This window comes from Xenopus laevis, chromosome 4L (assembly GCF_017654675.1).
Source record: "Xenopus laevis strain J_2021 chromosome 4L, Xenopus_laevis_v10.1, whole genome shotgun sequence".
Lineage (NCBI taxonomy): Eukaryota > Metazoa > Chordata > Amphibia > Anura > Pipidae > Xenopus > Xenopus laevis.
Genome location: NC_054377.1, coordinates 8873510 through 8900897, shown reverse-complemented (window position 1 = coordinate 8900897; position 27388 = coordinate 8873510). Strand labels below are relative to the sequence as shown.

The window sequence follows — 27388 nt, the reverse complement described above, 5'->3', positions numbered from 1 at the left end:
ATTTGCCCGTATTCACAAATGGCCAGTCCGGGCCTGGGCAAGATAGAGTTACAGATTGGCTGTTTTTCATTTAAACAATTTAGTTGGTAATTGTCACATTCAGCCTATGACCAAGCGTCCCAGATTATACCCATATTGGCCACAAACACAGCTCATTATATCCATACAGCCCATACACACTGTCTAGATTGTGCCCGGACATACAGGCTAAATTTTACTTTATATGAAGACACAAACACACTGATCCTGTATACTACAGACCTCTTCTATGGTTACATCCTCATCACCTTCAATGTCTGAAAAACATTTCAAAATACTTTAGAGATAGTCAGTGTGTGTGAGAGTGAGTGTATACAAGTTGATCATGATGTGCCTCCTAACAAGCTTTAGCTGATGTTGGTGGTGGTGGGGCAGACTGTGTGTTGTATCTACTACACAATTCTGTGACCCACACTCCTCTTACTTCTCATTAGATCATGGAGCAATTGAAACGCTACTTTATTGCCCCTGCCCCACTTTGGAACAGATTGCACTAGGGTTGCCACCTGTTCGGTTTTGACCCGAACAGTTCGGTTTTTCTAAGGCCTGTTCGGGTCTCAACTTTCTGTTCCGTTTTCAGCCTTGTGAAACCCGAACAATAATTTGGGCATTAAATAAAAACATTTAAATACTAAGATATGCACCTTAACATGGCTTAGTTATTATCAAGTACAGTTATTTTTTATTATTACAGAAACCAAAAAAAAAAAGGAAATCATAGTTACATAGTTAAGCAATCAGAAATAAAAAAATTGTTTTTCAAAATTAGCATTTCTGTATTTTAGAGCTGATTTCTGTATAATAGATCCCATACCTGTAATTAGAGGTTTGGGCTTACTCATCAGGCAGAATATAGATAGAGACAGGGCTACCAACCCTGTGGTTTTGAACTGGACATCTCAGTTTATCAAAGGGCTGACTGTTCAAAACTTTCTGTCAGGTTTAAAGGAAAACTATACCCTCAAAATGAACACTTGAGCAACAGATAGTTTTTAATTTATTACGTGAAATATTAAAGCAACTTACCAAACTGGAAGATATTTTTAAGTAAATCTTGCCGCTTTACATCTCATGCCTTGAACCCCTATTTCGTGAAGGTCTGTGTGTGGCCTCAGAGATCACCTGACCAGAAAAACTGCAGCTCTAACTGTAACAGGAAGAAGTGTGGAAGCATAAGACAGAACTCTGTCTGTTAATTGGCTCATGTGACGTAACATGTATGGCTTGTTTGTGTGCACCGTGAATCATAAGATCCCAGGAGGCGGCCCTTATTTTTTAAAATGGCAATTTCTTATTTAGGATTACCCAATGGCACAAATTGTTTGTTTACATGAAGCAGTGTTTTACACATGAGCTGTTTTATGCAATATCTTTTTATAGAGATCTACATTGTTAAGAGGGGTATAGATTTCCTTTAAAACATTCAGAAAACTGAACAGAAATGAGACGAATTGATTTGCGTCTAAGTGACGCACTAACCCCGACCCAACATCATAACTCCACTGACATCACTGTGCCTTCCTCTGACGTCATCATGCCCAGCACAACATCACTGCCCCACCCCCAAGGGTATCTGCCCGTCCCCCTTTGTTCAGGTTTATCCGCTAGTAAAGGTAGCAACCCTAAATTGCAACTACTTCATCCTCCCATCCCCATGCGCGTTCCATTATTTATTCTTATTATTTATTATTATTATTCCTATTACCACTTTAACCACGCCCCATCCTTTTCCGCAATAATACGAAGTCAGCTTTCCCGAAACGCCAAGGGGCGGTTGCTAAGCGATCGCAGCTCATTAGCGGAACGTACAACCTCTTCACTCTGACAGTTCGCGCGACGCTCCGCTAGTCAGCCTTAGTCAAGACCTGCCCTCTGATTGGTTGACTCTTTGTTCCTTGTTGGACGCCCAATCGATGCGCTCAGATATGCTTTGTTTTTGTTTCGACGTTCGCTTTCTTCCGTCTGGCGGCCGCCATTGCCCCGGTTCTCTGCAATACTCTGGCTTCGTCCCACCGGATTATCTTTCATCTATTTCCTTTTGTAGCCTCGGCGGTGCTTGTTCAGTCCGGGGCGCGGTCGTTTCTCTCACACTCTGGGATCCAGCGCGGCCCTGACAGGCCTCATTCCCACGTACGGGCTGGAGCTCCGGCCTTATCCAGCTGCTTTATAGGTGCGTATTTGTGTGGGACTCGGCTGCACAGGGAGGGACACGTGACATGAGCACGGTATTACCCACAAGCACCCTCTCTCTGTATGTGTTTATTTATTTATATGTGTGTGTCTCATTCCTCTCACATATGGGAGCCTTTCTCTGCCTTCATATTGTTATTATTATTATATAGTGAATAAAGTACCCCCTTTTGTAAAATATAAGGATATTATAAGTTACCGAGGAGTTTCATGACCATATAAAAACACGAGGCCGAACTGGGGTTATTTTACAACTGGGGGTACTTTATTTATTATAATACACAAATTTCAATGAGTCATGTGACAGAAATGACATCAGAACTCACCGTTTATAACTGATGACATCAGAACTCACCGTTTATAACATACCTCCCAACTGTCCCTTTTTCGGAGGGACAGTCCCTCTTTTGACAGCTCAACCCGCAGTCCCTCATTTGTACTGGAAAGTCCCTCTTTTCTCTGCACTGAACAGCCAGAAAAAGAAACAAAGTTTCCCACTTAATTGGCTTTTAGCAGAGAGCCCAGAACAGCTAACAGGTGCAAACAAGATACTTTGTAACAATTTTGAGACACAAAAACACAGTTTAGATAAGGAGAAATATTTTTAAACTTTCATAACCCGCCAAATTTTGTAAAACAAACATGGTAATTAGGGGGTGTGGTCTCAGAAAGGGGTGTGGTCAAAAAAATTCCTGCGCTACGTGCGGGAAAATTTTTTTTGTCCTTTTTACTTCCAAAATGTTGGGAGGTATGTTATAAGGATATAATTTACAGGATATTCATGGCTTTTGTGTATTATATAAGGATATTAGAATAGGGAGTGTTTGCTGGAAATCACCAGTAATGTACAAGGCACAAGATGGCAGCCCTGGCCGTACCAAACGCTGGACCTGCCACCTGCCTGAATCTCCTGAACCCACCAAAATGGATATATTTGTATATAACTAATGTCTTCCTAGCATTCCTCTAATTTTATATAAACATGCTTGAATTTGTGCTCCTGCAACATCCAGGGCAGTGTCCTGCCTATAAATTCTTATTGATAGTGTACAGTGTGGCTGCCAATGTTTTTTTGTTCTTCCATTATCTCAAGTTCTTGTACTTTCTCTACTTTTAGTTGCCATGTCTTCCTGAAGTTTAGTCCGGCTATCTTCTGGTGGAGCAGTGTGACTTCATACTGACTTTAGTAAGAAGCACCATGAGTTACTCTGCCCCAGTGATTTCTGTCCAAAAAGGCTTTTGCTTACTGAGAATGCTGGGAGATGACAAGACCTGGAAGACAGACTGACAGTCAGTCGTCCCGTTTTGTCTGTCTGTCATCTGCAGCCCTCGTCCACTTTTTGGTTCAGCTGTTTGGAAAGTCTCGTTGGAAGAGATACTTGTGTTCCAGCCTGTATCGAGGCAACAGTTTCCTCCCAACGCAGCTTAAAGGGGCTGTTCACTTTTAAATTAGCTGTAAGCAGGGGCGTAACTACCGGGGGAGCAGGGGGTGCAAATGGGCCAGGCCCCCCCCCCCCGGAAGATCGTGCGCGCTGCAGCCGGCTGGAGTCAGCTGCAGCGGCACAGAAAAATTGCGCACACGAGGGTGGGGGCGGGCCCGTCTGCACGGCTCGCACCAGGGCCCGCCCCCACCAAGTTACGTTACTGGCTGTTAGTATGATGTAGAGCAATTCTCCCCAACCTTTTTCACCCATGAGCAACATTCAGATGTAAAAAGAGTTGGGGAGCAACACAAGCATGAAAAATGTTCCTGGATGGTGCAAAATAAGGGCTGTGATTGACTATTGGTAGCCCCTATGTGGACTGGCAGCCTACAGGACCCTCTGCTTGGCAGTACATCTTTTTTTTATGCAACCAAAACTTGCCTCCAAGCCTGGAATTCAAAAATAAGCACCTCCTCTGAGGCCACTGAGAACAACATCCAAGGGGTTGGGGAGCAACATGTTACTCACAAGCTACTGGTTGAGGATCACTGATGTAGAGATTGATATTCTGAGACAATTTGCAATTGTTTTTCATGTTTTATTATTTGTGTTTTTTTGAGTTATTTAGCTTTTTATTCAGCAGCTCTCCAGTTTGCAATTCGCAGCCATCTGGTTGCTAGGGTACAAATTACCCTAGCAACCTTGCATTGATTTGCATAAGTGAGTGGAATATAAATAGGAGAGGAGCCTGAATAAAAAGGTGAGTTATAAAAAGCAACAATAACAATACATTTGCAGCCTTGCAGAGCATTTCTTTTTTAGATGGGGTCAGCGACCCCCCTATTTGAAAATTAGAAAGAGAAGAATATTGCAAATAATTGAAAGATTTTTTAAAAAATATAATGAAGACTAATTGAAAAGATTCTTAGAATTTGCCATTCTATAAACTTAAAGATGAACCACCCCTTTAATTAGTGGTTGGCTCTTTCCCCATTGAGTGCCATTTCATCTACAGAACACAGCCGACTAATGCCCAAAACAGGCTGAGCTGTAGCACTCAATGAGAGATCCATTTTAAAGGACACAGTGAGGACTAATGCTGGGTTTTCATAAGGATCTAACATGCCAAAAGGCTTTCCCTTCAGAATAAAATAAGTAGCCTGGCATGTATTATCTATAATGCAAATTGAGGGCATATTCTATGCCTTGTTAAGAGAACATAAACTGTTGGCAACACCTACTCATGAGCTGGTTAGTTGGCAGGATACAGTGTTGTTTATGGTGATGCCCTGCTTGAGTACTGATGGAAGGAGTATAAACAACTTATTGTAATAAGTGATACTGACTCATCCCTCCCACAATACTCCTATTGGCAAGATCTTTTGTTCCATCCATGTAACACCTAAAGGTGGCCATAGACGTAGAGATATGCCCACACTGAAGTGGGCGATATCGGGCTGATCCGATCACCATCGTATCAGAACAGAGGCCAAACGGGCGGACGGATCGCGGGACTGCATCAACGAAAAGGGGAGCTCTACATACGGGCCGATAAGCTGCCGACTTGGTCTGTCGGCAGCTTTTATTGGCCCGTGTATGGGGGCCATAAATCCTACTGGAAGGACTCAATCCTTCCTCTTCCATACTAGTCCTAGCAGGAATCCCATCATCTGAGCCATACTCCCTCTAACATGGCTCTTTCGGCCCCCAATACATGGGCAGATATAAGCTGCCAATAGATTGTTGGCAGCTTATTGCCCAGTGTATGGGGCCCTCCAACAGCCTTCCCCGATCGATACCTGTCTGAAAGTCAGTCAAATAGCCTGCTTGTTGCCAGTGCCTTTGCACACACCAAGACCGTATGAAGCTGACTTGGGCTTTCTCTTGCCCAAAGCATTCTTGTGCCCAGATGTAGAGCTTTCCCAGAACATGATTAAAGTTCAAACCTTGTCCTGACAGTCTTCTCATGCCCAGAGCCTGCTCACACTAGAGAATCTTGACTAATATGCTGAGTAGAGCCTTTTTATGCCCAGAGCATGCTCAAACCTTACGTCCAATAGAGTCTTGCCATGCCAAGACTCTTCTCCTTGGACATGATTGTATTTTTGCCTTGTGCATACTTGGGCTTACCGTATTTTCTTGACCTCCCTTACTTACAGTGTTCTCCTGACTAGGACATGCTTTTTCCAAGAGCATGCTCATACTTAGCTTAGATAACATGTTTGACTAGACTAGAGCCTCTCTCCATGACAGTGATCAAAAAGTATTTGCATTAGTTATTGTACCCCGAAGAAAAGTTTAGTTGGGGAACTTCATAGTATAAATGGGCAAAAACCAACACTTATTGGTCAGTGACAAGATCAAGATGAAGGCTTGGACAACAAGCAGAAGTGCCTACCCAGCATTATTTGGATACAGCATCCAGCGACATTCTGGAATGAGCCTCTGTCTAGTTTGTGGCCGTGCTTTACATATGCTAAATTTTTAAAGGAGGCAAAACTGCTGCTTTTGCTTGAACGAAGGATGAATGCATTTGTGCTACGTACTTCTGGGATTCATTGCTAAGCTGAACTTCAAATGCTTAATGGTATCTTTAGGCTGTCGTGTGCCTCGGAGATATAAATGCTGAAAGTGCTGAGCTTGGTACGGACGCCACCAAAACGCTGAGTTTGGCATGAGGCACCACCAAGGAAGAGAGGATACGCCTGGAGGCTGCTTTGTTCCTATTGGTCCCAGTGTGCCACCTTCCTGTTAGTGCTGTTCTCAGGAACATGGCTCAAGGCCATAGCTGATTTAATGAGTTACTGTAATCCCAGTGTGTCTGATCGACTTCTTATCAAACATTTTAAATGTTCTTTAAAGCTTTGGTGTGCACTTTCTACTTCACTATACTTAGTGCTCCACTTCTCTCTGTCTATACCTCAAAGATAGAGAGGTCGGACATTATTTAGCTGTGAAAAGTAAATTCAGTATCCAGGTTGGACTCCTAGGGTCCAGATCATTGGGGAAAAGTGTTTAAGAGGGAGGCAGAAAGTAGAAAAAGGGTCAATAGGTTTTATTTATGTCGCAGCTGCAGAATACTTGACACTGGACCACAGGTTCTGATTCGGCCAAGAGACCAGGGGCACTAGTTCTGGCATTCAAATCTTTATGTGCCAAGGATCTGTCATAATAAACCATAATATTGTGTTATAGCTGATTTCTACTGTTCCTTCTCTCTAGGGAAACTGACACCATGGACACTGACCTTAGCCCCCAGGACCGGAAGGATTTGGACAAGTTTGTCAAATTCTTTGCACTAAAGGTATGGAATTACGGATGCACCTCATCCCCTTTTTTGCACGTGCATAAATTTGTTTAATCGTCACTAGCACCTCAGCGATTTTTGGCTCATCACGCCAGCAAATTCCAGCGCCACCGATGGTACGGTATTTGGACAAGTCAGTTTCCCAGGATTCCGGAGTTTGCGCATACCCCCAAAAGCTGGGTTTGGTGCGTCCCAATTAAGAACTGCACAAATGGCCATTTAAGATCCCATTTCACTTTTCATTGTTTCTTGCTCATCTTTCTTCATTCTCTCCAAGACCCGATATGTTCTTTCCTTTTCCTAATCCCAACCCTGTTTTACTCTCCATAATTCTTCCATAATTTCCTTGTAGCTCATTCCCTTATTCTAACCCCATGCCTCTTTTCTATCCTCTCCTTTATATTATTGTTCTCTCTGATCCCTGATTTTCATCCTATTTTTAGTTCTCCTCCCTGTCAATTTTTTGTTCCTCAATTGTTACACCACAACCACATAATATCTCTCCATCTTTACCCGATACCCTATCCGTATCTTCCATCATTTCCCTAAACCCATTCATCATCAATCATCCATTCCCTCATCCCGATCCCTCATTTCCATCTTTACAACCCAGTACTTTGTAATAACGATCAAATCTCTGACCATAATCCCAATCCGCTTTTTCTATCCTTTTTTGTAGCCCCTCTTCTCTCTTATTTCTCACAGACATTCATCCGTTTTTCTCCTGATCCACATCCCCTGCTTTTACCCACCTTTTGAACTGAATTTGGAAAACATGCCAAGTCCATACCAGAGAACCCACATATGCAAGGACAAGGATAATAATCTGTCACAATCATTGGCTTTAGATTGATCACCTCTCTATGTACAGCAGCCATTAACAAGGAGCTTATTGTGTGTAAAACAGACAGGATCTCTCCAAGCAAACCTACTTATTTATTTAGGTCAACTCCATGCTTACTGTCTCCATAGAGTGTTCAGGTGATTGTACAAGCTCGACTGGGAGATAAGATCTGCACCCGCTCTTCCTCATCTCCTACAGGCTCAGACTGGGTAAGGTTTAGAACTTGCTAAACTTCATGGGGGCATGTTGGTTTTCTGCATGATATAAGTAAATCGGCAAAGGCAAATTACTTTGTCATGAACTTGCATTGCTTCTTCCTTACATATTATCTTTATGGCTTTTATAGTTTAACTTGGCAATCAAGGATATCCCGGAGGTGACCCATGAAGCAAAGAAAGCTCTGTCAGGGCAGCTGCCTGCAGTGGGACGTTCCATGTGTGTGGAGATTTCGCTGAAGACATCCGAGGTATGGTCCCTTTCCAACCAGTGGTCAGTCATAGTAGCTAACGTACGTGCAGTTAGGATGATACCTTAACCTTTTTGCGTTATTCATTTTGGTTTAATAAATACTATCTCACCCAGAGCCTAGATATTCTTTCCTGCTTGTGGGCTGCTCTCCTTCCCATGGTCAGGAGTAGGGTGGTGCTTTAAGCCAGAGGAAAAAGCTGAATGTGTTTCTTTTATATTGATATGTATGGGGGAAACATTATTAAGCAGTCTGATGAAAGATGAGTCTCTTGGAGGGCCTAAAGCTGCTGTGGGACCCCCAACCTGCTTCAGACTACGTCCTGTCCCTCAGCCTGAGGAATAAGAACATAATTTTAACAGGCAGTAAAGAAAATAAGAGCTGAGGTTGGAAGAAATTTGAATTTACTTAAGGTAGTAACAGTAGTAACATCACCCAATACCCAGCAGAATACTGGAAACACCCTGTTTACTGTCCATCCCATGAAATCTTCTGTGTATATAGAAAATTGATATCTGAATCCTCTCTTCATCCTTCTTTTGAAGGGTGATTCCATGGAGCTGGAAGTCTGGTGTCTGGAAATGAATGAAAAGTAAGTTCAAAAGGGGAAGGGCAGAGGGAGTTTAAATCAGTCTGTGCCTTGTCTGAAAATAGCTGCTTGTCGTAAATTATTTATTTAGGCAACAGCATTGGGTAGTAAATGCACTTTCTGCAGTAACGTTAAAAAAAAAATGAAAGGTTAAGTTCACAAACAATGTTGCATTGGTTACAGCAGCATATTTGTTTCTGCTCTTAGCTGTTTGCATAATTTTATGTTGCTAGGCTTGGCCATCCCTTAGTCATTTCTCTATAGTACAGGTATGGGAATGGAAACCCGTTATCCAGAAAGTTTCAAATTACGGAAAGGCCATCTCCCATAGACTCCATTATAAACAAATAATCCAAATCTTTAAAAACAATTTCCCTTTTCTTTGTAATAATGAAACTGTAGCCTGTACTTGATCCAAACTAAGAAATTATTAATCCTTATTGGAAGAAAAACCAGCCTATTTGGGTTTATTTAATGTTTAAATGACTTTCTAGTAAACTTGAGGTATGAAGATCCAAATTATGGAAAGATCTGTTATCAGGGAAACCCCCAGATCCCAAACATTCTGGATAACCGGTCCCATAAATGTAGTCGTTTGTATTGCTCTGCCAAAACCAGACATAATGCTTGTCCTGCTCACTCTGGATGCCTCCTGTGTAAAAATCAGAGAAAAAAAACTACGCTCTGTTTTTGTTTTTAAATGAAGATGAAGTTTTCCTTTTAAGCTGAGGTTTGACTTTGTAAGACAATATCTGTGCTTTTTATTTATTTCTTTATTTCACAATACATCAGAGACCTCATCCATTGTTAGTTCTAGGACTGGCTGTACTTGGCACATAATAGCACTTGTGTATTTAGTCCTCGGTTTGGCTGTTTGCATTGCTGCAGGCACCTGTCTGCTGGAATTAACTCTTTACTTCTGGTGTTGTAGGTGCGACCGGGACATTAAGGTCTCTTATACTGTATATAACAGATTGTCGCTGCTGCTGAAGTCATTACTTGCTGTCACCAGAGTGACCCCGGCTTACAGACTCTCCAGGAAGCAAGGACATGAATATGTCATTCTGTACAGGTAACAAATGAGTGCTGTGGTCACTTCTGCAAATCAGTGGGCATTTTGGACAGGTCTACTGGTGGTTCCAGTGGGTATGCAGAACTGGGCTGTCTTTTCTAGCAGTAGAGCTTAGGACACTGCATACTCTTGGTGTACTTTGTTAGTTCTATTTACACAAAAGCTAAATGGCCTCGGGCTAGGAAATCCTGGTAGTAAAGCCACATACTTGGGCTTCTTTGCACACTATGCTACAGCCATTGCTCCATCTCCGAGGCTGTTCTACTCCCTGTTAATAACAATACCAAAGCTGGCTGTACACTAATAGATGACTTTGCAAACGATGTGGTAAGCCAAATTTGGCTGATACAGTCAGTTGGATCCCACAAGGAAAATCACAGTGGACCCTGAGTTTGTCCATGCTGTGTGGCCACAAAGTGTTCCCTTTTCCCCACTGGCATGCACAATGCTAGTCTGGTAGCCAAACCTCCGATACCGCATGTCCATCAACAGTTATTTTGCACTGCTCTAGTTCCATTCCCACAGGCAGGCACAGGCCTCCACTAATTTATGTTGTGCACTGGCAGGGGGAACCCTTGAGGTCAGGTATTCGGGCTTCTCCAGGCTCCTCCAGGCTCACGGGCTTCTCCAGGCTTCTCCAGGCTCAAAGTTGTTGGTCCAAGGGTCAAAGACTGAATCTGTCTAATTTGGCCCAACATGGGGGTGGCTCAAGTAGATCAAAATCATTTGACGACCTTGCCAAGCAAGCTGTTAGATGTGCAGCCAGCTTAAAGGAACAGTAACACCAAAAATGAAAGCATTTTAAAGTAATTAACATATAATATACAGTTAGCATGCACTGGGAAAATCTGTCTGTTTGCTTCAGAAAGCATAATTAAGCTGCTGTGTAGCCATGGGGGCAGCCATTCAAGCTGTAAAAAAAGGAGAAAAGGCGCAGGTTACATAGCAGATAACATATAAACTATAGTACTATCTACCGTGTATCCTGTGCTTGAATGGCTGCCCCTATGGGTACACAGCAGCTTGTTTATATAAACTATAGTAGTACTTATTTGTTATCTACTGTGTATCCTGTGCTTGAATGGCTGCCCCCATGGCTACACAGCAGCTTGTTTATATAAACTATAGTAGTCTTCTGAAACAAACACGCCAGTTTTAACAGTGCATTCAACACTACATTATATTTTATTTACTTCGATACAATTTCAGTTTTTGCTGTTACTGCTTATTTAAGAAATAGCTTGCCTATAATCGAGTTTGTAACCAAACAGCTTCGGCTAAAACTGCTTTCTAGGTATGTTTGCCAGAAATTCCCTCTCTTGTGCAACCAACAGATTGCAGAGCATCCTTTACATATTCCTATGCACTTCCATAAATATCCTTTTCAGCATTCACCCTTCCCTTCTTTAGGATTTACTTTGGAGACGTTCAACTCCTTGGTCTTAAAGAAGGTAAGATGCATTCAGTGGAATTATATGTATTCTGTATATTTACTAAACCTATACGTGTGTTGGCTCTCATTATTTCAATAGCACTAGGCCAGTTATAATTATTATAAGATATTATAGCTGATCATTATTTACTAGACACGGACAGACTTTTTGCCTGTCTTACTGTATAATCCCTGCAAAGCCCCCACACTCTGCTGTCATGCAGATTCTGTTCACATTAAGCTAATTATCTGTTTATTTAAGGAAGCAATAGTTAGGAATAATAATTATAAATATTATCCCTTTAATAATATACTATTGCATGCTGCTCTACTGTGAAAATGTCCATATTTACGAATATTGTTCTACCTATTTATATCCTCTCATATATACTGACAGTGCCCGTGCATGGGTTGTTGCTAGACTAGTAATGTGTTGTGTTGGCTGGGTGTCTGCACATTGATGCTCAAGAGAACACTCCGGTTTGTCTAATAAATTCTCTTGTGTGAAATTGGTGTTCCTTTAAATAAAACAAACATTTGGAAATGCAACAATGATCTCAGATTAAGTGTCCCCTCTGTTTAAGTTTTCACTCAGTTCCTGTCCTCTGTTAGGTTTCCAGGCTGTACGAATTGGAACGGTTGGAACACCAATCGGCACGCTGACACTTACCTGTGCCTACAGAACCAACCTGGCTTTTATGTCAACCAGGTAAGGCCAGAACCCTCTGTTAGCCATCTGACATTAAAGGGCATATCAAGGCAAAAAAAATAAAATCCCATTTTTACGTTCGTTAATTAAAAAATGTGTACTGTTTTTATAAGAAACCTGACTGTATGCAGTGAAATTCCCCCTTCATTTACTGCTGTGGATAGGAAACTTCAGACGGCCCTTAGCTGCTCTGCAGGGAAACTATACTTTTGAACAGCAGGGGGAGCCCCCCACCTTACTTCCCAGTAGAGTCCTGTGTGGAAACCAATTTGTTAAACCCGACCCGCACTTGGACCCACAACCTGCATTTTTACCCTCTTGGACACGCTACCTGACCCGTGTGTACCTTATCCGCAATCCGATCCGTGACCCGCTGACCATCAAGAATCAGGAAATACTGTCATTGTAAACCGGAAGTGACATCATCGGAAGTAGGCGTGATCAGAAAAAAGGAGTAAAACACGCTATTGAGAAGGCCCAACCCACAGAACCGCGGACCCCCATCTATAGCCGCACCCACAACTTCGACCCGCAGGTTACCAGCTTTTTTCCCAGCCGTGCAGAACTCAAGCAGCTTTGATTGTTTCCCTCCAGAGCAGTCAGAGACTGTGTAGAGATTCGTATTGGATTTTATTTTTGCCTTTACATTCCCCTTTAATGTTTCCAACTCCAGTGGCAGGGACAAAGATCATGGAGCCAGATTTAAACAGATACCATTTATCTAAATGCTTAAATGCTGCAGCCACTGGTTCTGCAGAGTCTGAGAAAGGTTGTATTAAGCAATATAAAAATTATAAAATCCACATTAGATGACATGACAACACAGGAGCCAGTGCAGTCTGTATATTCTGATTATTAATTAGTCTTGCTGTATCAGCTTCTGGCAGATATTATTTGACTTGTGTTGTTTTGATCATTTATGACGATCCCTAAGCAGCCCAGACCACACTGAGCATGTGTCTTGGTCTTGCAAAGATGTATAACAAAGTTACAAGATGGTGACCCCCTGCGGCCAACTTTGAAAGCATAAATCATTTGTTTGATTAGGCTTCTGGTGCAGAAAGTTCATGTTTATGTTTAGTATACAAGATACAGCATTTCTAGCCTTATTCTAATTTAGACTTTACTAGTGAAGCAAGTGAAGCATATGTATATATACAGTGTGATCATTTCTAAGTGAAATATTAGAGCACACACTCTCTCTAAAATACAGCATTTCTAGCATTATTCTATTTTAGACTTTAGTTCCCCTTTAACACAGCTGTAGCCAAGCTATGCATTTTCAGGTATTCCTAAGCTACAGAACAACATGCAAAGGGACACATTGGCTATCCCTTCTGTTTAGTGAAAGGGAGCTAGCACTACTGACCCCGGAACCAAGACCCTCACACTGAATAATAACAGCCTTCACACATCATACAGGATGTTCCTATGCACATAGCAGGGTAAACACCTTAAAGGTATACTGTCATGAGAAAAAATGCTTTTTTCAAAATGCATCAGTTAATAGTGCTGCTCCAGCAGACTTCTGCACTGAAATCTGTTTCTCAAAAGAGCAAACAGATTTGTTTTATATTTCATTTTTAAATCTGACATGGGGCTAGACATATTGTCAGTGTCCCAGCTGCCCCCAATCATGTGACTTGTGCTCTGATAAACTTCAGTCACTCTTTACTGCTGTACTGGAGAGATATCACCCTCTTCCCTTTCTTTCCCCCCCAGCAGCCTAACAACAGAACAATGGGAAGGTAACCAGATAGCAGCTCCCTAACACAAGATAACAGCTGCCTGGTAGATCTAAGAACAGCACTCAATAGTAAAATCCAGGTCCCACTGAGACACATTCAGTTACATTGAGTAGGAGAAACAACAGCCTGCCAGAAAGCAGTTCCATCCTAAAGTGCCTGGCTCTTTCTGAAATCACATGACCAGGCAAAATGACCTGAGATGCACCTACACACCAATATTACAACTAAAAATACACTTGTTAGTTCAGAAATTAAATTTTATATTGTAGAGTGAATTATTTGCAGCGTAAATAGTGTAATTTAGAAATAAAAACATCATAAAAATTATGACAGAATCCCTTTAACTATTATGAACCAGCACATGGATACCGGAGGGGTGCAGGACAGCTAGGCCCAGTAGGTAAATAATGTGTTTGTTGCATTGCAGGCAGTATGAGTGGACCCAGCCCATCATGGGGATTATAATTGATCACTTTGTTGACCGACCCTTCCCCAGCACCTCACACATGCATCCCTGCAACTACAGGTGAGGACAAAGTTAGCATGCCCACAGATCATAGCATCCCTTCCCTCACTGACGCACTAGGAGCACACTGCTAACCCAGGAGAATGCATTTAAAGGGGAACTATAACAAAAATGAAAATTGAATATAAGCTTCCTCATACTAAAGTAAGAAACTTTCTAAATACAATCAATTAAACATACTGCATTGTTTCTTAAAAAATCAAGTTTATATTCGCTGTTCCTCTCTTAGCATCTGTTTATCTTCATTCAGGATATGGGTGTCAGATGAATGATCCAATATATCTTATAGGGTAGGGGGGATTCCTTTCCTAGCAGATGTATTAGAGCTCACTATTAAAAATCCTGTCTCTCTACATGCAGAATTTGTGCAAAAGGCAGTTATTTTTAGTTTATTTAGTTATTTTGTTTGTACTGGAATCAGTTATTTGAGTGAGCTCTAATACATCTGCTAGGAAAGGAGCCCCCCTATAAGATATATTGGATCATTCATCTGACACCCAACTGCTGCATGAAGACAGAATGAAGAGAAACAGATGCTGAGAGAGGAACATAAACTTGATTATTTAAGAAACAATGCAGAATATTTAATTGATTGTATTTAGAAAGTTTCTGACCAGTTTGAGGAAGTTTATATTAAATTTTCATTTTCCCCTTTAAGTTGGTAGAGAGCTTTCCATGTCACAAAACAGGATAACGAATAACCAGTGTAAAGCTGATCTCTAATCTACGCCACTCTCTGTAGTCGAAGCTGGGCGTGTAGTTCAGCAATAGCTGATGTATCACATGTTGGATGTATGAGTTTATAATAGTATTTTTTTTCTGTTGTGTGGGCAGTGTGTTGCCAGTTCTGCAGGGACTGCTGGATGTAATACAAGCTTTTAGCCAGGGGAAGGATCTCCTGCTACAAATTAGCTGAAACAAACATTTCTGCAGCTGTGTGTAGCTGACTCCCGCTGTACAAAGAAGACTGCCCCTAATAGAGGGACATGGGGGGATTAGATAGGTAAATGTAAAAGCCCCAGACAAATACTTTTAGGGCAGAGACACACGTGGAGATTCAGGGAGATTTAGTCCACGACGCCAAATCTCCTCTTCTTTGGGGCGACTAATCTCCCAGAAATGCCTTCCCGCAGGCTAGAATCTAAATCGCCGTCAGGATGGCACTTGGATCGGCTTGGTTTTCCAAAGTCGCTCGAAGTTGCCTCGCGAGGAAACTTCGGGCCTCTTCGGAAAACAAAAACGATCCGAGTGCCACCCAGCCGGCGATTTAGACAACTCTGCAAAGACAGTTATTATAGATGTAATAGAATTAGGGATGCACGGAATCCAGGATTCGGTTCGGGATTCGGCCTTTTTCAGCAGGATTCAGACTTGGCCTAATCCTTCTGCCCAACCAAACCAGAATCTGAATCGAGGAGGAAATCGCGTGACTTTTTGTCACAAAACAAGGAAGTAAAAAATGTTTTCCCCTTCCCACCCCTAATTTGCATATGCAAATTAGGATTTGGTTCCATATTCTGCCTTTCACAAAGGATTCAGGGTTTTCGCCGAATCCAAAATAGTGGATTTGGTGCATCCCTAAATAGAATGTCAGAGCTCAATAGAGATTCAGGAAGTAGAGACTGACGGCAGCAGGTAAGTACTGCAGGTTGATTTGTGCAATGCGGCTGCATTCAGATCAGTCTCTCCGAAAACAAATCACAGTTAACTAGCAGCACTCTGACTCCACTGCACTACTCAATGCTAGATTGGTACCTATGGGCTGCACTGTTTGACTTGCAAGGATTGTGTTTTTTTAATCAGATTTTCATGCAGCTTTCCTGTTTTTTCCTACATTTCTAATAGGGATGCACCGAATCCAGGATTCAGTTCGGGATTTGGCCAGGATTCAGCCTTCTTCAGCAGGATTCAGATTCGGCCAATCCTTGTGCCTGGCCGAACTGAATCCGAATCCTAATTTGCACATGTAAATTAGGGGCGAATAGGATAATCACGTGAAGATTTTTTTCCACTTTTTCCTTTCCTGCCCCTAATTTGCATATGTGGATTAGGTTCTGTATTCGGGCGAATCTTTCACCACTGATTCAGGGATTCGCCCGAATCCCAAGTAGTAGATTCGGTGAATCCCTAATTTCTAAGATATCTCCTTATTCGGTCCTTGTTTGAAATTTCCTCACAGGGGCGCTGAAGAGCAAGTGCTTACCTACCCTGCCGTGGAGGAGTCTCAAGAATTCTGTGCAACATCGTTTTCTACTTCCCCTCCTTCACAGGTAAGAACTCTCCCCTCATTATACAGCATTTTAGTGTAGCCTTCATGTTATCCTGCCCCGCTCTAGTGTAGCGGCCGCCCAGTTCGGTAGTTCATTCTTGTCATACAGAAATCTGTACCCCCTACTGTAAATGATAAGGATATTAGAAGTCACTGAGAGGTTCTGTGACCACATAAAGGCACAAGGCTGCAGGCTGCGTTATACAGGGAACTCCGAGTATCACTCATGTATTATAAGGGATAATGTACCCCCTACTGTAAATGAAAAGGATATTAAAAGTCACTGAGGGGTTGTTCTGTGACCATATAAAGGCACAAGGCTGCAGGCTGAGTTATACAGGGAACTCTGAGCATCACTCATGTATTATAAGGGATAATATACCCCCTACTGTAAATGATAAGGATATTAGAAGTCACTGAGGGGTTGTTCTGTGACCATATAAAGTCACAAGGCTGCAGGCTGAGTAATACAGGGAACTCTTGAGTATCACTCATGTATTATAAGGGATAATGTACCCCCTACTGTAAATGATAAGGATATTAGAAGTCACTGAGGGGTTGTTCTGTGACCATATAAAGGCACAAGGCTGCAGGCTGAGTTATACAGGGAACTCTGAGTATCACTCATGTATTATAAGAGATAAATACCCCCTACTGTAAATGATAAGGATATTAGAAGTCACTGAGGGGTTGTTCTGTGACCATATAAAGGCACAAGGCTACAGGCTGAGTTATACAGGGAACTCTGAGTATCACTCATGTATTATAAGAGATAATGTACCCCCTACTGTAAATGATAAGGATATTAGAAGTCACTGAGGGGTTTTTCTGTGACCATATAAAGACACAAGGCTACAGGCTGAGTTATACAGGGAACTCTGAGTATCACTCATGTATTATAAGGGATAATGTACCCCCTACTGTAAATGATAAGGATATTAGAAGTCACTGAGGGGTTGTTCTGTGACCATATAAAGGCACAAGGCTACAGGCTGAGTTATACAGGGAACTCTGAGTATCACTCATGTATTATAAGGGATAATGTACCCCCTACTGTAAATGATAAGGATATTAGAAGTCACTGAGGGGTTGTTCTGTGACCATATAAAGGCACAAGGCTACTGGCTGAGTTATACAGGGAACTCTGAGTATCACTCATATATTATAAGGGATTTTAAGTTTCAATAAAGTGTGACATTACAAAGCATTGTTTTATTTATTTATTGCGCCTTGATAAAGCGAGTATAGCGAAACGCGCGTTGGCGTTTTGAATCTTGTTGATTTCAATCTTTTAAACAATTTCAATTACTTTGGGTTAAATGGGAATGGAAGGGGTGGTGGATATTTAATGCAATACCTGGTTCGCTTTCTCTCCTCTCTCGCATTACTGAACTTACAAGAGGCCGTGGATTTGTGGTTTTTTAGGCCAGCATAGTCCTTGACAGCTTAGGGTTTAGAATAACCATCGAGACCACAGTCCCGGTTGCTCTGCCTACCTTGCCTTTGTGGTGTCCCAGGGATTAGAAAAAATTAGGTAGTAGATTTGGGACAACTCCACCTCTCTCCTTTTCCATTTTCTTATTTCAACTTATGAACCTGAATATTGTTTTTAAATTTTATCCCTATTTATGCGGTTACTCTAATCAATTTTTAATCAATTACCTGAGTTATAATGAATTAATGAATTAGCACTGCCTAGCACTTTATTATTGAATTGTTGTCCAAGTTTGGACGCAGTTACCTCTATCACGCCTTATTATTGCCACTATTTTTAATCGATTTATTGTGGCTGGATTTAATTAAAGTTTTTAATTTCAAATTAAGTAACTAATTTCATTGCACTGCACTTCAATTATAATCAATTTCATTCTTAATCATTATTTATTATATAATGAATTTATAGCACGGCACTTTAAGTCAATACCATTTATTAGATTGGTCCAACGTTAATCACAGGGCTTGTACGGCAACACATGTAAATTTTAACTAACAGGTTTTGAAATAATTTATACAGTAACAGCTCTAGCAAGATTGTAAGCGGGGTACTTTTTCTTTTGTTTTTGTTACCAAAGCATTGTTTTATTCATGGCTCTGGTGTATAACAACACTATGCTGGAGATCTGCCGATGGAGGTGACTTGCTACCTGCCATTCATATCTTACCTCTCTTTCTCTCTGTGGCTTGTACGTGTCTGTATGTGAAGTGTGTGTTCACTGTCAGTAAGGCTCAGTGTCAGACAGTTACTCCTGTGGTGACGGACTCTCTCAGGGTCCTGACGATGGGACAAGCCTTCTCACATCAAGTGAGTTTAAACTTACCCCCCACTAACAAAGTGCGTGTGTTGTTAGAATGGAGGGGAAGGGAAAGTCATTGCAGCCTGTGGGTCTCCAGCTGTTTGCTAAACTACAGCTCCCACTTGGGGAGGCTGGTAGTTGTGTGGCAGCTGCTGGCACAGTTCTGTGTGCAAAGGACATACAATTTGGGTCTTAAAGGAACAGTCACAATAAAAAAATGAAAGCTTATTAAAGTAATTCAAATATAATGTACTGGTGTGTTTGCTTCAGAAACACTAATATAGTTTATATAAAGAAGCTGCTGTGTAGCCATGGGGGCAGCCATTCAAGCACAGGATACACAGTAGATAACAGATAAGTACTACTATAGTTTATATAAACAAGCTGCTGTGTATCCATGGGGGCAGCCATTCAAGCACAGGATACACAGTAGATAACAGATAAGTACTACTATAGTTTATATAAACAAGCTGCTGTGTAGCCATGGGGGCAGCCATTCAAGCACAGGATACACAGTATATAACAGATAAGTACTACTATAGTTTATATAAAGAAGCTGCTGTGTAGCCATGGGGGCAGCCATTCAAGCACAGGATACACAGTAGATAACAGATAAGTACTACTATAGTTTATATAAAGAAGCTGCTGTGTAGCCATGGGGGCAGCCATTCAAGCACAGGATACACAGTAGATAACAGATAAGTACTACTATAGTTTATATAAACAAGCTGCTGTGTAGCCATGGGGGCAGCCATTCAAGCACAGGATACACAGTAGATAACAGATAAGTACTACTATAGTTTATATAAACAAGCTGCTGTGTAGCCATGGGGGCAGCCATTCAAGCACAGGATACACAGTAGATAACAGATAAGTACTACTATAGTTTATATAAACAAGCTGCTGTGTAGCCATTCAAAGCTGAAAAGGGAGAAAAGGCTCAGGATACACAGCAGATAAAAGATAAGCTCTGTATTATACAATGGGATTCTTCAGAAAGTATCTGTTATCTACTGTGTATCCTGTGCTTGAATGGCTGTCCCCATGGCTACACAGCAGCTTATTTATATAAACTATAGTAGTACTTATCTGTTATCTACTGTGTATCCTGTGCTTGAATGGCTGCCCCCATGGCTACACAGCAGCTTGTTTATATAAACTATAGTAGTACTTATCTGTTATCTACTGTGTATCCTGTGCTTGAATAGCTGCCCCCATGGCTACACATCATCTTATTTATATAAACTATAGTAGTGTTTCTGAAGCAAATGAACCAGTTGTACCCATGCAGGGCAACACAAAATTATATTGTCATTCCTTTAAAACCCTTTAATTTTTTGGTGTTGGTGTTCCTTTAAAGATGCATGTAGATGGTTTCTAATTCTCAGCCATCCTTATGTAGTAAAAGGAATCTATGGTGTTGCATAATTTAGCATTGCTATATAAAAATAGAGCATTGTGCATAAACGCACATCAATTCCCGTTGCTGAAATGATTTTTTTTAGGCAGAAATGCAACCCAATTTGCTACTCACTGCACTTTCTGATGCTTACAAGTGGGAATGAGCCTTAATGTTTGACTAGAGCCAGTACCTGGTGTCCTGTTTCCTTTACCCGTAATGATGTTTTGTACTGGAAAGGGCCAAGAGCGCGTCTCTTAGTCTGTCATCTTATTGGCTGCAGACACGGCTAAACGATCTTGGCCCACACAGGCAGTTAGTGCTTCTTAACCTTTGCAGCTCTTCCATTCTGTTATTATTACATCAGCTTCTCTCCTCCCTTCCTCCTTTCTTGCTCTGTAGCTCTGCAGCTCTCGTCTCTCCTATCAACCGGCAGTCCCAGGAGCAGGACCCTCGGAACTGGCTTACCCAGTGGGCTTGGCTACGGGAGTGAGTGCAGCCCACCCGCACCAGGTACTTCTCACAACCAGGAGCAAGACGCCATGTATTTATATAGAATGCTGCTGCTTTCTGTACCTTCAGTGAAGTGCATGTCTCTGGCTCTGTGATCTGGTTACGTTTCACAAAGGTGCATATTGCTTCTGTGGGAAACAGTATTTTGTTACAATCGCAAAGATTTATTTTGTAAATCTTAAGCTTTATTGAAATCGTTACGGTTTTTGGGGAGTTTTTTTTTTTTTTTTTTTGCACTGGTAACTTTTTTACCTTTTAGATTTCCCAAGAGTAAGTCATCACTACTGCATATAACAAGCAATCCTTACCCCAGACTGCTGCCTTAAATATGTCCGGTTCAGAATTTGGCTTTTTTCAGCTGGAAAAATCCATGTGCCTGGCCGAACATAATCCAAATCCAAAAAAAAATCACGTGATGTGGAGGCCGGGCCAAAACCCGTGTCTTTGGGTTGCGGGCAGGTTCTGGTTGATCGATTCCTTCCACTCTCCCTGCTCACAACCTAACACTTTGGTCAGAGTCCTGCGCGGAACCAATTTGTTAAACCCAACCTGCAACCCACATACTTACCCGCTACCCGACCCACAAGGACCTTATCCGTGACCTGCTGACCATCAAGAAACCGGAAGTGCTGTCACCGTAAACCGGAAGTTGCCGTGATCGGGGGGGGAAAGGAGTGAAACGGGAAGTGCTGTTGTTGTAAACCGGAAGTGATATCATTGGAAGTAGGCGTGATCAGGAAAAATCCGTAAAAATCGATATTGAGAAGACCCGCGACCAGAACCATGACCCGCAAACCCGGAGAACCGCTGACCCGCATCTATACCCGCTCCCGAAACTTCTATCTGCAACCTGCAGGTTTTTCCGGGTACTTAACCACTGCAGGACTTTAACTTCCGGCTTCCCCATTTATAGATTCTTGCCTGTCACTGCAGGATGGGCGCTGGTCTTTAAATGGAGGGGTCGGGCAGGTTGGGGTCAGAAGTGGTGCCCCGCCCCACAGAAGGGGGCGAGGCACAGCCAGCATGATTATATTAAAAGGATCGTGTCTAGCAGAAGTGGGGCACTAGGAGGCCACAGCATTCTAGACATACACTGGATACAGCCCATATGAGTTTTGGATGAGGAGGAAGGAGAAAATACGATTACCAAGCACTACTGTGTTTCTAATAGGCCTGCAAAAATACTGAAGGATTCCCGGCAGTTTGATATTTTCCTCCAAACTTTTTTGACATCAAGAGCAATTCTGCTCTACAGGGTTTTAACGTTTAGTGCTGGTACCGAGCTGCACTGAGCATTAACACACGTTCAAATCCTTGCTTTCCAATACAATGGCATGCTAATCGGAGAATCTGCTTTAACAGGCTGTTCATGGTAGTTCTTTGATCTGTGTTTGTTTTTTTCTCTGTAGATGATGGCACCAGGAAAAGAAAGTGGTTTGCCAGCAGAACACGACCGAACCCTTTCTGTGTCTCCCGCCAATGTAGCAGGGGCAACGTCCAGCAGGTAAAGCCCTTACTCTCTATAGCATTTAGTGATCTAGAAGTGAATATTCAATGCACTCAATCACCACTCATTGTTCCCCACAGTGAGGAAGCAGATTCCCCCTCAGGTAGCAGCGCCACTGGGACAAAAAGTTCGCCCAACAAGAGCCCACATATCCTATTTACAAGGAAGGTGGGAGCTTTTGTTGACAAACCTTCCCCCCAGGTAAGTCGGAAGTTAGCACTTCCTTGTTACTGTAGATTATACAGCAATATTATACATTACATCCTATGGCTCTGTCTTCCATACCCCAATTCTGGACCCCAGTCTACTGGTCTGACTGACACATACACACACACCTTTCTTTCTGCATCTCTAGTCTCTGCTCTCTTCCTCTCTCTATATATAGACACACACTCACACACACAATATATTCATACACTTCAGCCGTGCTTTCTGTACCTTCAGAGTCTCTCTCTCTCTCTCTCTCTCTCTCTCTCTCTCTCTCTCTCTCTCTCTCTCTCTCTCTCTCTCTCTCTCTCTCTCTCTCTCTCTCTCTCTCTCTCTCTCTCTCTCTCTCTCTCTCTCTCTCTCTCTCTCTCTCTCTCTCTCTCCATACATACATACATACATACATACATACATACATACATACATACATACATACATACATACATACATTCACACTCACTCACAATATATTCATACACTTCAGCCTTTCTTTCTGCACCTCCAGTCTCCTGTCTATGCCTCTATACAGACACACACACACACAATATATTCATAAACTTTAACCTTTCTTTCTGCACCTCCAGTCTCCTGTCTCTTTTTATAATCAGCATTGCTATCTCAAATGTCGCTCCCAGCAGTGCACGCAAGTCCGTTTTATCTTTGATACTGTTTTCAGCAAGTCTTCTGCTTTACTAACAGGTCACCTATGCCAGTACTGATATACCGTTTGCCGTGTTTGTGCCAAAGCTCACAGATAATGAGGACACTGACCCTATGGTATGTTTATGTATAGCTTCCTTGGAACCATTCAATGATTAACCTTCTAACTTGGCAGGATATGATGCACTGAGATACAATGGAATACTTAAATATGATACTCCGGAGAAGGAAATGTGCTCTTTACTTGGGGTGCCAAAAGTTAGGTACCCCCAAGTGATTGTTTATACTTACCTCACATCAGGGGCCAGTGCTCCTATCAGCAAAAAACTGCACCAGTCCGAAGTTATTCCAGCGAGCACCATGGAGCGATTGGCTTTCAGCTTCTTCTTTCTTCACGCGGCTGCTCATACGCATTAGCGTGAAAAGCTGACCTTTAACAAAGAAGTCGGCTAATTCTAATACTGTGCATGCCTGTGCCCTGGGCAGGGTTGGACTGGGGCCCATCGGGACTGGAGTATCAGGCCCTCGCTGCCCCCCCCCCCTATGTTTTTGCTGTGACCGGCCCGAAGAATGGAGGTTGTGGCAGAAAGAAGACACACGTGTCCATGTCTGACCCTGGCCCCGGGAAATTTTAGAAAAAGGAAGCGGATCGTTCCATGGTGCTCACTGGAATAACCCCCGGACCGGAGCAGTTTTCTCCTGATAGGAGCACCAGCCAGGGAGTGAGGTAAGTATATATAATCATTTAAATACGCCTTTCCGTTCCCTTTTAAAGGGGAAATTATTCTCTCTCAGACTGAACGATGGGGATAAATTCACACACAAAACTGTTCCCCCTTCAAAATGGAGAGTGGCTCATAAGGGAATGTTCTATGTGCAGAGTAGGCTACACCTGCATAAGTCACTCTATCTCTGATAGCGACAATAGAAATAAGAAAAGACATTATTGTCCCTGTAAATTCTTTGTCCACTGACTGGCGCCTGGCAGTTTCCCTCTGACTGTATTACTCTTTTTAGGTTGTCTACCCTGAGACCCCAGAAGAGGAGTCGCCTGAAGCCAGGAGCCTGCACAGTTCCTGTTCTAGCAATGGGACACCCCAAGATGATTTTGTAATGGTTGACTTTGTAAGTGGCCAACTCTGACTTTTTCTTTATATTTCTGTATAAATCTCAGCTGTCAGGATGGGCCACTGGTTAGGAACTGGTAGGAAGTAGCTTATGGGTTGTGTAACCCTTAGTAACTCTGGCTTTCCATCAAGCCCCTAACGGACACTAAGTATAAATAAAAAGACTTCAAATAATAAACTAAATTAGACAGTTATCAGTCTGCAAAAATCTTAATCATAATGGGAGCATGCAGCTTTGTGCATTTGGATGCATCTACATTTTAACCCAGTCTGTCCAGGCCTGGCTTTTTGCATGGGGGGCATTATTGTGCTGATTGGCATTTCTCATGAGTTTTTGATTTTTGTTTTGTTTGTTTCTGAGAATGTAGAGTGAAAAGAACTCATTTCTTTCAGAGACCTGCCTTCTCCAAAGATGACCTTCCCATGGATGTGGGGACCTTCTACCGGGAGTTTCAGAATCCTCCGCAGCTAAGCAGCTTATCCATAGATATTGCCGTGCAGTCAATGGCGGAGGACTTGGTGAGGACCTGTTAAAAGGGCTCTTTACCCGAGGCCTCATGACCATTATCAGTTGGTCTGAACGTGACTTGGACTCTTTCATTAATAATGTGCTGGTCAGCAGGCCACAACTCTTATCCCTGTTAACTGGGAACATTTTTGATTTGAAACCGAGATCCGAGTTCACGCCAACTGGCTTGATGCGTAATAAGGCACCTAGACGTTACAATTACGATCTTTCTTGGAAAATATCTTTCTAAGAAAGATCGTTCGTTTCAAATACATACGTGTAGAACTGAATCGTCAGATATACAGAGAGAAACAATAGATGTCTACCTGTATGTGACGATTCAGCACTAACAATGGCCGATATTTGGGTGCTTTCAAAATTTTCCTTCCAGCCCGATCAATGAGAAGACTTGGATATCGGTTGCCTCTTTTCCCACCATACACGCACCGAATATCGGACGAAAATTTGTTTTGTACGATATTATCTATGCGTCTATGGCCACCTTAACAATGGCCGATGTTTGGATTCCTTCAAAGGCACCCGATCAAAATTTTCCTCCAGCCCGATTGACGAGCCAACTGATATCCAAGTCTTCTGCCGATATTGGTCTCCTCTTTTCCCACCATACACGTACCGAATATCGTTGCTTCGTATGATATTATCTGCGCGTCTATGGCCACCTTAAGACAGGTTGGAGGAGGGTTTAACCTGTATAGCAGGGAGGCCATATTAACTGAAGATGATGATGATGGTCTGAAGCCAATGTCACTTGAGCATGTTCTATTTACTTTCTCCCCACAGGACTCTCTGCCAGAGAAACTGGCCATGCATGAAAAGAACGTGAAAGAGTTTGATGCGTTTGTTGATTCTCTGTAGACAGGGGGACCACGGCCTGTATAAACTTATACCCCTCAATCCAGATCTGTCTGCTGCTCCCTATACTGACGGCACACTTGGATCTGTCCTATGTGCCCCCCAAACACCTGCCATTGTTAGAGGACCCAATGGGGGGTGTCTCTTCTTATACCAGCCTTTCAGAAGGCTAAATAGCACCTTACAACACACCATTACTCTACAGTTGGATCTGAAGTCAAGGCTTGCCCATTCTTCCTACATAAGGAGCAACCAATGATGGAGCTGGATTAGTTGCTCCACCTTGGGTAACTCAGCTCAGCAGCTGGATGAGAAGCTCACACAGGCCTCAAGCCTCCTCCTGCACCTCACGCAAACTGTTTCTCTGCTGTAAATAGAACCATTTGCTCTGAGATTTTGACATGAACATGACAGACGCCCATCTATCTACCTGCCTAGATACGTACCTTACCTGCTGAATGTACCCACCGTACTGAGAGGATGATCACAGTTAAATTATCCTGTAAAAAATATTCTTCTTACTACGTCACTCCGTAGAAGCCCTCTGAGTCTGTATAATGAACCGCTGCTTATCTCAAAGCCTTAAAAAAAGTCTGCAGCTGGGGGAAGGGAGGGGTTTGTTTATACAGCGGGCTTATTAGTGGCCTGATGATAAATACTCAGCAGCTCCTAGGAAACTGAAAATGAGACTTGCTTTCAGTGTCAGGTTTTCCCTATTAGGAAATTTCAAACAACCGAGACATTTCTTAATTAAAACAAAACGAATGCCCCAACCAGGCGCTGTTCGTTAACCAATGTTAAAAACGTCGCTTTAAGATTCACTTTACTTTTGATGTTGATTTAGTGATTTTCTGCTGTTTTTGGTTAACTTTTTGTCACACTTGAGACCAGGGTCACTGACCCTACAACTACAGGTTAGGTCCGCTATCAAACTGAAGGAATCATTTACAAATGTAGTGTAATGGGCTAAGTGCAATGTACAGACACATAATTGCCATGATTTTTTTTTTTTTTTTTTTTTTTAAATAATTCAGCGTAATTATTTATATAGCACAGATATATTCCCCAGCACATGAAAAGAGATTAAACGTCATTCATATTAGTCCCTGCCCCAGTGGAGCTTACAATCTACGGTCCCTATCACACTAGGAGCAGTTTTATCAGGAGCCAATGGAGTGGGGGAGAAATCTGGAGAGAACATACAGACTCCTTGCAGATATTGCCCTGGCTGGAATCAAACCTGGGACCCCGGAGCTCCAAAACAACATTTTCAGAAGAATCATCTGGGAGCACAACATATTCACATTCAGTTGTCCACAGCTTTAAACCCGCCCTTCCTCTCCCTCCTCTTCAGGTCCGTTCTCTAACCCTGACACGCTGCAAAGGGGAAGTATTGCTTGTTTAGAGGCTGATGGGAGTTGTAGTTGTAGCGAATCAGCCACATGCTACAAGTTGGGGTTCAGTATACACTACCATAAAAGGATTTCTCTGCTGCTAATCGCGCCCCATTGCATCTGCTGGGAAGAAATCTTGGCACTGTTAATAGAAGAGATGTAATTCAGATGTGTATTATAAAATAAATATATGTCTTTCCAATGTGTGTCCAGTTTCTTCCCCTTTAACCCATTCCCCACCCCAAGCAATGTTTCTATTCTCTCATTGTACAACCTATAACATCTGGCACA

The 27388-nt window shown here is 42.3% G+C and overlaps 1 protein-coding gene across 6 annotated transcripts; it reads left to right on the top strand.

Moving 5' to 3' along the window:
- The first annotated feature begins 1729 nt into the window (after window positions 1–1729).
- Window positions 1730–27299, top strand: atg13.L (autophagy related 13 L homeolog). Of its 6 annotated transcripts, XM_018257342.2 has the most exons (18): window positions 1730–2209; window positions 6876–6957; window positions 7933–8013; window positions 8151–8270; window positions 8816–8862; window positions 9791–9931; window positions 11342–11382; window positions 11976–12072; window positions 14248–14346; window positions 16526–16616; window positions 18819–18917; window positions 20711–20821; window positions 22231–22325; window positions 22409–22529; window positions 23235–23312; window positions 24213–24320; window positions 24716–24841; window positions 25632–27299. In XM_018257342.2, exons 2-18 carry the CDS (start codon window positions 6889–6891, stop codon window positions 25704–25706), a joined length of 1599 nt encoding a protein of 532 aa, XP_018112831.1. In that variant the 5' UTR covers window positions 1730–2209; window positions 6876–6888; the 3' UTR covers window positions 25707–27299. The 6 variants fall into 6 exon arrangements, with proteins under 6 accessions (XP_018112831.1, XP_041445697.1, XP_018112829.1 ...); XM_041589763.1 differs by lacking the exon at window positions 14248–14346 and having other exon boundaries at window positions 1731–2209; XM_018257338.2 differs by lacking the exon at window positions 18819–18917 and having other exon boundaries at window positions 1733–2209.
- The last annotated feature ends 89 nt before the right edge of the window (window positions 27300–27388 follow it).

Excerpts from the sequence above, each read along its gene's own strand:
- atg13.L (XM_018257342.2), top strand. The coding sequence starts at position 6,889 with ATGGACACTGACCTTAGCCCCCAGGACCGGAAGGATTTGGACAAGTTT. Across the intron at positions 8,014-8,150 it reads CTCCTACAGGCTCAGACTGG|TTTAACTTGGCAATCAAGGA; the intron begins GTAAGGTTTAGA and ends TGGCTTTTATAG. Across the intron at positions 9,932-11,341 it reads GAATATGTCATTCTGTACAG|GATTTACTTTGGAGACGTTC; the intron begins GTAACAAATGAG and ends TCCCTTCTTTAG.